Below are 13,404 nucleotides of genomic sequence, written 5' to 3' on the forward strand. Positions count from 1 at the left end.
TTATACAGCAGTGTGCCTGTGACAAATCTAAAATGACCAGGTGTGCATGGGCTGTGTGTTGGAGCTCAAGCTGGTCCTCTGGCTGCCTTAGGTAAGAGTGGTTTTAAAAAGGAAAACAGCCACGGGAAGCCTGGAAACCATTTAAAAACACCTTATGGGGGCTCAGAAAATGTGATCTCTGGCAAGAGGAAGTAACAGAGACAACAGAAAAGTAGAAGCATTTCTTTGCCCCACTGTGTACAAATCATTACATGAGGCAGGTGCCCAGGGCAGATCTAGCAGATCACACTTTAGTAAATGCACAGGATATTCTTCTAGTCTACACTGACAAGTTTGATGTAGGTAAATCACTGGGACCAGATGACATCCACCGAAGAAGGATGGAACAAGGGAGCTGTGGGACAAATTGTGTAACCTGTCATTGCCAACAACCATTGGGCCAAGAGACTGAGGGACTCACCGTTTAGAAAGACAGTTCTTTATGACTGCCTGAAGCTAGGTACCTCGCTTCCATCCTGAGCAGGCTGGCTGAATCTCTAACAAAGAGCAGAGTTATAGAGCCAGGCAAGTACAGACAAGTTGCTGGCGAAAAGACAGCCAGTCTCCTGGAGGGGAAATTAGGCCTGAGCCTAACCCATTCTATTCGAGTTTTATGAAGCAGAAACTAAGTGTGGACTAAGGGGTAGCAGGGGGTATCTATTATTTAAACTTTCCAAGGACTATTGACAAGATCGTACACTGTAAACTTTCTTTTAAAAATTGAGTTGCCATGGAATTTAGGGCATTCTTTGTTCAGGTACGGGAAATGGGCAAAATGGTTGGAAGAGAATAATTTTGTATAGCTCTCTAGTTTACAAAGTTCAATCACATCTGATATCATTTGATTTTCCCAACATCCTTTGAGGTAAGCAGAAGAGGTATTATTAGTCCCATTTTAAAGAGAAGAAAATTGAGGTTCAGAGGTAACTGATTGCCCAAAGTCACACGGCTTGAAGATGGTGGAACCTGACCTCAAAGCTCACTGGATCTCAAGGAACCCAGGCCTGCAAGAATCTCTGTGTCAGGAGATGGGACTATTTGGGAGCTAGGGAAGAAAAGACATGCACGGGGATACTGGAGCCCTCAACACAGACTAGTTGGGGCACAAGCAGTATCAGAAGATGGGCTTTTTATTCTGTCCACTGTTTTCCGCACTACAGGTGCTGAGTGAGCGAGCATGTGCGACAGGGCCTTCAGGGCACCTCTCCCCTAGGGCCTTCCCTGCCTCTTGGGGCTGTCTCCCTTGTAGTCCAGTGGAACAGGGCAGAGAGGAGCTGGAAGGAGGAGAGAGATGAAGGGGAAGGGAGGGGAGTGCAGAAAACAACCAAATGGACAGCCCCTCCCCATCTTGTTGTTGTTGTTGTTAGGCGCCGTAGAGTCAGTTGCAACTCGTAGTGACCCTGTGTACAACAGAACAAAACACTACCCGGTCCTGCGCCATCCTCACAATCCTTGTTATGCTTGAGCCCATTGTTGCAGCCACTGTGTCAATCCATCTCATTGAGGCCCAGCCAAATCTTAAGGCCTGGCCAAATCTTGGCCTCCCCATCTTTAGGCCTGGCCAGATCAGTTTTGTCCTCCAGATTCACCAATTCAACTCCTTTTAGCCAGGCTAGGAGGCTTCTAGGGATGTCTGTCAAACCATCACCAGCTCCTGGGTCTCTGACAAGCCAAACGTGGTCTTATGCTAGTCAAATAGTGTATTGTGTATGGCATCAATATAGAGTGCATGGTATTTAACCATAGTCTTCTGGCTTGGGTTCTCAATCTTGGGCAGTGGTAGAGGCTTCCCAACTGCCAGGGGAAACAGAGAAGGAAAAGGGAAAAGCATCAGAATACTTCATTCCTCACAATAGGCCCCAACCCTCAAATCCAGGTTCTCCTCACCCTCACCGCTACCCCACCACTATCCTAGCCAGCCTCCCTGCCTCTGGGCACACACAGAGCTGAGATTAGGCCTCAAAACTGGTTGATGTATCCTAAACCAAGGCTTCCCACAGAAGGGCCCACTCACCAATGGTGGTTACAGGCTGGGCACAGGGCAGAAGGCCCCTGGAGTTCTTGGTGTAGCCGTGTCCATAGAAAGCACAAGGGTAGATATGTGCCATGCTGTGGAAGCAGTTGACAAAGCCCTCAGGAGTGAAAATAAGCTGATCATAGAGGTCCATCTACCCAAAGGAATAACTGGAGATTAGACCCACCCTTCAGAGGAAAGGCATGTTTTCTGAGGCCCAAAATGGTAGGGACCCTGCTGAAAGTCAGACATGCTGACCGTCAGTGGCCCCTAGTCCCCAACCTAGCTGCGCATAGATCCAGGCTGTGTGAGGATTCCACGGCCTACCCCAGGCTGCCTGTGGGGACAAAGCAGCAGCAAGCTGAAGGAAGCAAACCCCACTCTCTCCTGTGAGCCCACAGGCCTGCAACACTGGGAGATAAGACCCAAGGGCTATTTCATTTGGCTTTCTTCCCTTTAACCCACATGCTAAGTTTAGCTCTCTCTGAGGTGTAATTGCAGCCAGCCCCCTTTTATAGAATGACTGTGAGAGGATAGTGAGAGGGAGAACAGGCTCAGGGCTAGCTCTCTAGCCTTTCTTCCTAAGTGGAAATGTCTCCAGGCCCTGGCCCCAGCTCTACCCCAACCCAGAAATGGCTTTCCTCCTCTCTTTTTAGATACCATTTTCTCAAAACCTCTTCCTCCTTCCCTGTTGGGTTTTGGAACCTCTCCCCCCAGCCTGGACCAGAGCTGTCCTTACCCATGCCGAAGGGCCATGCACACAAAGCCACTCTGATTCTTTAAGACCAGGATGGTAGAGCCTGGCTGGCTGTATCTGCATTCAACCAGGCCACCAGGCACCACAATGAACATTTTGCTTGTGCCTCTGTGCGTAAGCAGAAAGTCCATGGAGGAATGGCTCACAGAGCAGGCCCCTGGAGGGCAGAAAAAGTCATTAGCCACTTCCCAAACTCCCTAACTTTCTTCCCTACCTCTTCAAAGGAGGGGAAGATCAAGGAGCCTCACATCAGGCAGGTGAGCCAGGGGTAACTTTTTAAGACCAGAGGGAATCACACAGTTGGCCTTTCATCCATCCCCCCGACACTTCTCCCTTGGAGAACCACCTTTTCTTTGGCTTTATGTCCTAGGAGCTAACTCACCTGTAGATATTGTATAGTCTCTGAGGAAAGGCAACCAGAAAAAGGCTCCCAGTGTGAGCATATAGAGGGTGAGGCCAGGAAAGATCTTGGAGAAGCCTGTGATGTCTGTGGCAAAGTGGGCAAAGTAGGAATGGGACTTGATCCCATGAGGGTAGCAGACAAGGATGTACTCATGGTTGGGAGAGATATCATGAGTCATCCAAAGCTGTGGAGGAGGGTGGAGTCAGGTGGAGTCTAGCCAAGGAAGTGGGTTCCTCTTTTGGCCCGAGACCTGGAAGGGAAAGGGCTGCTGTGTCCAACCACACAGGCTGGGTAATGTACAGCTCCAGGGGGCGCATCATTCACAAAGGCCTCAATATGAATGGCACCCTGTACCCCCCCCCGCCCTGACCCAACTGCTAGCGCTGGAGTTGGGGCTGGGCCCTGAGTCTGAGTAGGGATCTGGGGCTACTCAACTTGAGAGGGAAGTAATCATAGTACTGTTTCCACAGGCACCAATGCCTCACACAGGTAAGCCGGCAGCCACCTGAAAACAGAGCCAACATAGCCAAGCTTTTTCCCACCCCCACTATCCTTTTCTGAGCCCTTTCGGGCCTGCCACAGGGTATTCTCACCCCCTACTGTTTCCCGGCTTCTTAAGTGACAACCAGGATGGAGCTATAGCAAGTCAGGGCCAATTTAGGACAGACCTAACTCTCTACTTCACTAACTGCCTCTTCCCCAACTCAGTCCAGTTCTGATCTGGGCCTTTCTGTCACTTTAAAAGGACCCCTTTTCTCAGCTTCTCTAGCCCAGGGAATGCCGGCTGAAGAGCTGCCTGGGACATGGCCAGAGTCTCTCAGAATTATAAGGTGAGAAGAGTTAAGAGGTAATCACATGTGGCAACACAGCCCCAGAAAGGCCCTTACCTCGCTCAGGGGTCTTCCAGTCAAAAGCCAGCCAGGTGAGAATGAGCACAGTGATTGGCCAGTATGACGTGAACACTACCAGGTAGAGGTTGCCAAAGATCACATGGTGATTGCTGGAGGAAGCCCAGCCTAGAGTCAATGAGTTGTGAACAGTACCTCACACCCTCCCTCCAGAGTCCTGTCCACCCCAAGGTTGCATGCTCTCTCACTCATGCTCACTCAAAGCTCTCACTTTCTCACCCCAGCACATGGCCCGCATGCTCCAAAGTAGGAATGGGTCATGATCCCATGAGGGTGGCTGACAAACCGTTCTCCTCCTTGGGAACCAGACTCAGGTCTTGAAGGCAAGATGTTTTCCTCTCTACCTGTACTTAACACAGTAAGCCCTCTACTCCCCAGGACCTGCTCCAGCACTGCTCTGGGCTGCATCCGGGGTCTGTTTAATGGCAGGGAGCCAGTGGTGGGTCACACTGATCTGGTCACCAGAAGTTGGGAGTCCTGGAAAGATGGAACCAGGAATATTTTTCCTTCAATTCAGTTTCTTCATAGCTTCTCTGCAAGGCTACAGTGGAAGTAATGCCAGAGAAAGAGAAGACCCACCTTCAGCCAGATTGGGAACACACGAGACTGGCAAACAAGAAACAAAGAAAAATATAAGATAGAATAGAATAAGGTACTGGAACACTGCAGGTCAAAGTAGTTAGGAAAGATTTAATGAAGGAGACAAGTCATAGGGGGCCACACTCACTTGGAATTATTATTGGACTCAGTTTTTAAAAGAGCTGTGAATAAGACTGTGAGAGAAAAGTGGGTCCAAATAAAGGTTAGAAAAGACAGAAAACACTTCAGTTGAACATAGAAGATTGAACACAACTGTTTATCTTGACTCCTTGCTGGGGCCCCCACAAAAATGTTTTAAAAGACAGAGATCCACAAGGAGAAAGAAAATTAGAGAGGAGCCAACGGTGGATGAGAGATATGAGCAAAAAATTTTTCATGCTAAGAAGTAGATAGAGAAGGGGGTAACTGACTTAGAACAAAGAAAGTTTGTTCTGCAAACAAAAAGTTTGCTCTGCAAATCCCACCTGCAAGAGAGATGCCAACAGGAAGCAAGCCTGTTTGCACTGGAGAATCTAGGAAAGACTCAGACTTTGGAGGCACCAAGTGTCACAAAAGGCAAGAGTGAGACACAGGACTGACAAACTGAAAGATTGATTGAAAGCCTGTCAAAGAAGTAGTTAAAGCCCAGGTCCCCTCCCCTCCCCTACACAACTGGATAATGGGAAGATTATTCTCTGAACCAAGTGGACTCTAGACTCAGATACTTACACCAGACATAACTAAGATATTCTATATGCAGCCAAGCTATTAATCAAATAGGAAGACAGAATAAAGACATTGTCAGAGATACACAAACTCAAACCAGTTGCTGTCAAGTCAACTCCAACTCATGGAGACCCCATGTATATCAGAGTAGAACTGTGCTCCATAGCATTTTTAATGGCTGATTTTTCAGAAGTAGAATGATTGCCAGGCCTTTCTTCCAAGGCGCCTCTGGATGTACTCCAACTGCCAACCTTTCGGTTAACAGCCGAGTCAGTTAACAGTTTGCACTACCCAGAGACTCAGATATACAGTGTCAGATAATTGCCTCCCATGTCCCTTTCTAAGGAAACTGTTGGAAGATGAGCCCCACCAAAATGAGAGAGTAAATCAAGAAAGAAAGCATGGGAACCAGGGGGGGAAAAAGGGACTAACAAAGGAAGAAAGTGACATGGACCAGGGCTAGGATGAGGCAAGCAAGGTGCCCAGGGCACAAAATTTAAAGAGACAGTCCCCAAGTCATGCAAGTACTGATCCTATACTTGCACGACCCTAAGAATCAGCACCTTCTTAAATTTTGCACCGAGGCCACCTGAAAGGCTCTGGAGGTGACAATCGTGCATAAGGCCAGATTGTAACAGGAGGACGAGGGCTCTAACAGCAACGTCCTCAAGGAAAAAAAAGGAGGATGAGGGGACAATAGAATTCCTGATATGTTTGTGCATACTGAGAGATTAACATGTCTGTGGAGAATTTGGGGATGAATTAGTGATAAGTACATAGGTAACTAAATAAATAAATAATGAGGCAATAACTCCAGGGAAAACAAGAAGTTGCACAGGAAAGGAAATGTAATCTTAGTATACAAACAGCTCAATTGTAAATAATATTTTCCTAGTCACAGTCAGAGGAGTCCCTGGGTAGCACAAAGCAGTCAAGTATTCAACTACTAGCCGAAAGGTTGGCAGTTCGAACCCACTCAGAGGCACCTCGGAAGACAGGCCCGGTGATCTGCTTCTGAAAGGTCACAGCCTTGAAAACCCTATGGAGTGCAGGGTTATCAAAAATATTGAATATACCATGGACTGCCAGAAGAGCGAAAAAAAATCTGTCTTGGAAGAAGTACAGCCAGAATGCCCCTCAGAAGCCAGGATGGCGACACTTCATCTCACATACTTTGGACGTGTTATCAGGAGGGACCAATCTCTAGAGAAGGACATCATGCTTGGTAAAGTAGAGGGTCAGTGCAAAAGAGGAAGACCCTCAAGGAGGTGGATTGACACAATTGCTGCAACAATGGGCTCTAGCATAACGATGATTGTGAGGGTGGTGCAGGACCGGGCAGTGTTTCGTTCTGTTGTACATAGGGTCGCTATGAGCCGGAACCAACTAGATGGCACCAAATGACAACAACAACAGAAAAGTATTTGTTACCGTAACAGTGGTTACCTCTGAGGAGTGAGATTAGAGGAGTGAGATTAGGGATTGAAGAAGAGGTATCAGCCTAGTGGCTCCAGCCTCCTACATTGGGCCTGGCCCAGGGAGGCCTTCAATAAATGGTCATTCTTCCCCTTCAATGGCATATTAGCTCCTAGGCCTTGGGGACTTTGCTCTATCATGGCCACACAGTGGTAATGAGGGTGTAGCTATAGGACAAGAACTCAAGAAAGATAACAGAATAGAGCCCAATATCCTAAAGCTTCCAGGTTGGAGGAGGATTTAGAGAGGAATTGGCTACAGGTACCACAAGGCCATCAACTCTTGTTTCTGAGAATCTTGGAGCCAAGGCTGAAGAAGAAAGCCACCTTTGTTAACCAAATGGAAGAAACCCCAGACCAGGGAGGAAAACTGCTCTTCTTGAAGAATAGTCACATCAAATGCCAAACAGCCCTTTTGAAAAAGCAGGTGGCCAAACAGTCCTCTCTGAAAAGTAGGTGGCTAACAGACTGAGTCCAGTACAACTAGATGGTGTCCGGCTACCACCACTGACTGCTCTGACAGGCATGACAACAGAGGGTCCTGGACAGAGCTGGAGAAAAATGTAGAACAAAATTCTAACTCACAAAAAAAGACTAGACTTACTGGCTTGATAGAGTCTGGAGAAACCCCAAGAGTATGGCCCCTGGACACCCTTTTAGCTCAGTAATGAAGTCACTCCCAAGGTTCACCCTTCAGCCAAAGATTAGAGAGCCCCATAAAACAAAACAAGACTAATGGGGCACAACAGCCCAGGGACAAGGACTAGAAGGCAAGAGGGGACAGGACAGCTGGTAATAGGGAACCAAGGTCGAGAAGGGAGAGTGTTGACATGTCGTGGAGTTGTTAACTAATGTCATAAAACAATATGTGTGCTAACTGTTTAATGAGAAACTATTTGTTCTGTAAACCTTCATCTAAAGTACAGTAAAAAAAAAAAAAAAAGTAGGTGGCTAAGCAGACCAGCTCTGAAAAGACCAGTTCTGACAGACTAACCTCAGATTTTTTGAGACCTGGAGGCTGGAGGGATGAGAGGGGTGGTAGCCCACCCCTCCAGCCAGATGGGAGACTCAGCCCTTATTAAAGAGAAGGAGGGCCTGTGCCATACAGTGAGGAAGGGTCCAGAGATCCAGCTGGGGCCCTTGTCCTCAGTAGGCAGCCATTCCGAGCTAGCCTTTTAATCAGGAATTTTTATGTATGCAGAAAGCCTGGCTTCCTTCTTACTCCCTGGCCTAGCACATAATCCAGGGATATATCCATACCAAACCTCCGAGTCATTAGTGAGTGAGGAGATGCAAGAGGCAAAGAAAGGAACTCATATGCTGGAATCAGGCCCTTGTGGGTTCAGCTCCCAAGCCCAGCTCCTCCACTTCCTAGCTGTGTGATCTTGGACAGATCACTTATACTACATGTACCTCAGCTGCCTCATCTGTACAATGAATATTATTTTCCACTTAGAACAGTGCCTAGCAGGAAGAAAAGTGTCCAATAAATATTAGCTATCGTTATGTGTTAGCTCTTATTCTCTGTGTGTAGCTATTCCTATGTATTATTATGGATAGTAATCATTTCTACTTCATGAGATTGGCATGAGGCTAAAATGAAATAATAGGTGTGAAAGTCCCTGATAACAAAGTAAGTGCTTAATACATATAAATTACCTTCTCCTTCAAGGTCGCTTCCAGCTCTGATTGCCTACCATTCATAGGTTAACACTAATCTTTTCAGCACTGAGAGGTCCTAGTGCCCACCCCAAGCAGGTCTCTGAGCTCCCCATTCCCTGTCCTCTAGTCTGGTGGTGGGTTGAGAGAAGGAATGCCCACCTTCTCTATTCACTGGTATGTCCCTGTGCCAACCCCAGGCTCCCAGGGCCTACCTGCATTCTTCATTGCCAGATATCTTACAAGGTCATTTAGTTCATGCCCTCCCCTCCAGCCAGTACTCACCTCAACCACCTGACAGATGAGAATTTTTTTCCAGGTCCCCTTCCCACAGCAATGGCTTGCTTCAGCTCCTAGAACACAGTGGCCAGCACGTAAGTAATTTTCACAAAGTGTTTGTGGTGTAGGTATTCAAAAAATTGACGAATAAATGGATGAATTCTTCTGGATAAGAGGTTTTCAGAGTCTCCCTCTGCCACTGGACCAACTGTCTCCCACTGATGGTTTGCTTGAGTCCCTGCAGTTGCAGATAAGCCTTTTTCCTTGGTTAGCCTCAGTGGAACTGCTCTTCATCTTCCAGAACATGCCTTCCATGCCCCACTGAAGACCAAGGAGGGCCCACCATATACATCTGCACTCAAGGCATGCACACACACACACCTGCATAGGCACACATCCATTTGTGCACATACATGCCCACATGTGCACACACAGATCCCGTGGATACCATGCCCAGGCTTGTCAGGCCAGAGGCTAGGGTAGCCAACTGTCCCAGTTTGCCTGGGTTAACTCCCACTTTAGCACTGAAAGTCCCATAACTCAGAAAACCCTTAAGTCCCAGGAAAACTAGGACAGTTGGTCACCCTACCAAAGACTGAAGGCTCACCAGTAAGGAAGGCACCGAGGGCCCACTGGAAGATAGCAAAGATTTGCAGGGCAGTTTTGAAGTCCTTCTTGGAGGGCAAGAGCATTATATTATGCCCAGGGTCCCAGTAGCTCCAGATAAGTGCTAGTTCGACTGCCCAGCCCTAATTGCTCAGGGGCCCGCGATGTTTCCTCTTTCATGCTTTCTTCTCCAGTCCCTACCTAGTCTCCACCTCCCTGTCCCCACCCCTCCACAGGATCACCTCTGCCCGTGCAGCTCCTTCCAACTGCCTACCTACCTTCACTTTTACCCACTTTGATATGCCCTGGGCTGAGATTGTGACACCATCTTGCAACTTAGACACGTGTGAATAAGGCCCTGCCTTGGGAAGTGAGTGGCAGTGGGGCTGATAAGAGGCCTCCAGAGCCAGCCTGGATGAGCAGGGAGAGGTGTGCAGGGAGGACCCCAGTGCTCAGATACAACAGAGATCCTGCATTTCTATTTCTGAGGTCCAGCTGTCCATGGTGTCTTAGTGACAATGTGATTGGATAGGAGGAGAGAAGAGGTGACAGACCATGCCTGGAAATACCTTTGGTCTTTCGGTCAGGATGGGAGAATTCACTACTCCTCATGAACAGGCATCACATGTATGTCTGTGAGCGTACAGTAGGTGCTGAAAAATGTTTTATTGAATGAATAAACAAATGTAAGTACATATCGTATTATTCTATGTACATGAAATTCTAGAACAGGCAAAACTAATCTACAGTGAAAAAATGAGAGCAGTGGTTACCTCTGGAGATTGACTAGGATGGGACATGATGGAACTTCTTGGGGTAATGGTAACATGCTCTACCTTGATAGGACTTTGAGTCACACAGGTCAAAAACACATTTGTCAAAGTTCAGTGAAAGATGACTTCAGGGGATATTTTTGGCTTAAGGTTTAAGGATTATCTTAGGGCAACAGTTTCAGGGGTTCATTCAGCCTCCATGGCTCCAGAAAGTGTGGAGTCCATGAGAATTTGAAATTCCATTCTGCAATTCCCCCTTTTGATCAGATTCCTCTATAGAATCTTTAATCAAAATGTTCAGTAGTGGTGGCTGGGCACCATCTTGTTTTTCTGGTCTCATGGCAAAGGAGGCGTTTGCTCGTGGAGGCAATTAGCCACTCATTCCATTTCCTCCTCCTATTCCTGACTCTCCTTCCTCTGTTGCTCCAGGTGAATAGAAACCAACTGTTGTGCCTTGGATGGCTGCTTGCAAGCTTTTAAGACCCCAGGCACTACACAAGGAACTAAGGTAGAACAGGAGCACTAAACAAATATTAGGCCACATAACTGGGATGTCCCATAAAACCATGACCCTAAACCTCCAAACCAAAGAACCAAATCCCATGAAGTGTTTGGTTGTACATAAGCAGCTCCTCTTTTTTTCTTTTTTTGTAATTATTGTAAATATATCTATCGCAAAAACTTTGACAATTCAACTTTCTACAGGTGTACAACTTATTGACAAATGTGATTTCTCCATGCATGTACAAGTGTGCATGTGACCTTTGTGTATGTGTATACATGTACAAAAGTAAACATGTGTCTAGTGTCCATGGGTGGCATCTCCAAGTATGTGTCTGTGTGCTGTGGGGCTATGTGAGTGTGAAAGCATCTAAGTCCAGCCAGGTGTGTACTGCAGGCTAAATACATGGGCATGTGAAAGACTGGAAGTGTTTATTAATGCAAAATATAATTACTGAGGGCATAGTATAAGCCAGGCACTGTTCTAGGGCGTGGGATTATTTCAGTGAGGAAAGTAAACAAACAAAAAAAATCCTGCCTTTGTGAAGTTTACATTCTGGTGGGGGAAGACAAACATAAAAATTAATTAATTAATTAGTTAGTATGCTATAATGCGATACCACCAGTTGCCGTCCTGTAAACTCTGACTCATAGCAACCCCATGTGTGTACAGTAGAACTGTGTTCCATAGGGTTTTCAATGGCTGATTTTTCAGAAGTAGATTGCCAGACCTTTCTTCTGAGGCACCTCTGGGTAGATTCAACTCTCCAGTCTTTTGGTTACAGCCAAGCAAGTTAACCATTTGCACAACCCAGGACTCCCATAAGGTGATTAGTGCTCTGAGGCCCAAATGCCTTCACAGGGGAGTCTTGTTGGTGAACACGTACCATGCACCCCACCCCCCCTTGCCTGGGTACCTTCCCTACATCCAGTCTTGTCCTACCCATTTTTACAAAAAATATATGAAGGGTATTGGCTGGAATGGTGGTTCTGTGAAGGGACTGGTGGGAAGTGAGCCTAGAAAGGGTAGCAGGACCAGTCTCCGAAAGAGTCTGAACACTGGGATGAAGAGTCTGGATTTAATCCTGTGGGCACTGAGGAGGCAAGGTTGGCTCCTGAGCAGGGATAGTGACTTGTGCCAAATGCCACCTGAGGACAACTTGCAGGCATAGGGTGGCTGTCAGAGCCCAGAGGCCCAGCTGCCTCCATGATCGACATACATGCTCACCTTCTCTTACAGGACCAGCTCCACGTCCATGTAGAGTAAGTGGATGGGCTCACGAGGGCTTTCACGGGCATAGAAAGGCCTGCTGGCCCAGACCTCTTTCCCCATTAGACTGATTTATTGTTTGGGGTAGGGTAACCCATCCCCCATTAGGATCCAGGCCCCTGTTAGGGAAACATTCAGAGACTATCCCCTACCAAGGAGCAAATCTCTGTGAACATTAAACACAGATGGAAGGTGAGGGAGGAGAGGAGCCACAGGTGACAGCCAAGATTCTGATTTTGGCCCTGGGTGGAGAGTGGGGATGAGGAATGCAGGAGGAGGAGCACTTCATGCAGGGTGGACAGAGCAACTTATGAGCTTAGTTTGGGCCACCATTTGTGAGAGGGGCCTGTGGGACAAGCAGGCCCTGTGAGGGCTAGTCAATCTAGCTACGGGTTTCTAAAGTTTATTCTGCTACCTCTGGACTCCAGGCACTTGCCACAAGGGCAATTTCAAGGGGATAAAGAGGGGAAGACTGAGCAGCGGACTCTGGACTCCTCATCCCCCACTTAAAACAGAGAACCAGCTCTCTTTCAATCTGTTTATAATCGGAATTCCATGAACGATTGTATTTAACAAAAGGGTTCTGGGGAGTGGAGTGGAAGAAGAACATTTTGCAAGGCCCTGGGGAAACCTAGCAGGAGAAGGAGCTATACTTTCCTGCCAAGGAGGAACTGCCTCAGCCCAGCCCCAGCTGGGGGTGTGCCGTAGGCCACATGCATGGGGTCTGCAGGGACATTTCCAGGGACCAGAGCCAAGGCAGCAAGAGGAGACTGGGGTCCGGCCTGAAAAGAAAGTAAGAGCTGCCTGCTAGGAAGAAAGATTGTCTGGGGTCTGAGTGGTTACTTCCTCCTCTGATCCACTCCCAATGGGTTCCTCATTCATGTTAAGCCCAGCCTTGGGGACTTGTGTTGTTCTCACCTCTTCATGTGTCTGTCCCCTGCATGCTGACTACTCATCCCCGCGCCCCTGATCAGGGAGCATTTAGGGCAGGAACTGGGTCTTACTGTTCTCATATGTCCAGCCCCTAATACAGGCCACACAGTAGACACTCACTGACGTTTGTTAATAACATGCCTGAGTGAATGGAGGCCCAACTTTCTTGGCACTGGCAAATTTCTGAGGCTTGGTTTCCTCATAGGTAAACAGGAGATAACAAGCAGTCCTTCTTCAACTTGTAAGAATTCAGAGAAGTAACAGATAGCAATCACTTTAGGAACTGTGAAATGATGTCCACGTTTAAGTTGTTGCTGTCATTATCTGGAGATTAAGAGGAGGGGAAAGCGGCTACCATTACTGAACATTTTGATAAAAAATTCTATAGCAGAATGCTAATCAAAAGGGGGAAAATGTAGAACAGAATTTCAAATTCTTTTGGAATCCAGACTTTCTGGAGCCACTGAGCTTGGATGAATAAC

General features: G+C 47.4%; 1 protein-coding gene across 1 annotated transcript; it reads right to left on the reverse strand.

Annotated features, from left to right (window-relative positions):
• Positions 1-1,675: 1,675 nt before the first annotated feature.
• Positions 1,676-9,531, reverse strand: AWAT2 (acyl-CoA wax alcohol acyltransferase 2). The gene is given in 8 exon segments (XM_012556621.1): positions 1,676-1,833; positions 2,054-2,241; positions 2,793-2,967; positions 3,193-3,397; position 3,561; positions 3,649-3,718; positions 4,101-4,229; positions 9,447-9,531. Coding segments are annotated over 8 exon segments (1,011 nt in total).
• Between the last annotated feature and the right edge of the window lie 3,873 nt (positions 9,532-13,404).

The sequence above is a fragment of the Trichechus manatus genome, unplaced genomic scaffold (assembly GCF_000243295.1).
Source record: "Trichechus manatus latirostris isolate Lorelei unplaced genomic scaffold, TriManLat1.0 scaffold00070, whole genome shotgun sequence".
Taxonomy (NCBI): domain Eukaryota; kingdom Metazoa; phylum Chordata; class Mammalia; order Sirenia; family Trichechidae; genus Trichechus; species Trichechus manatus.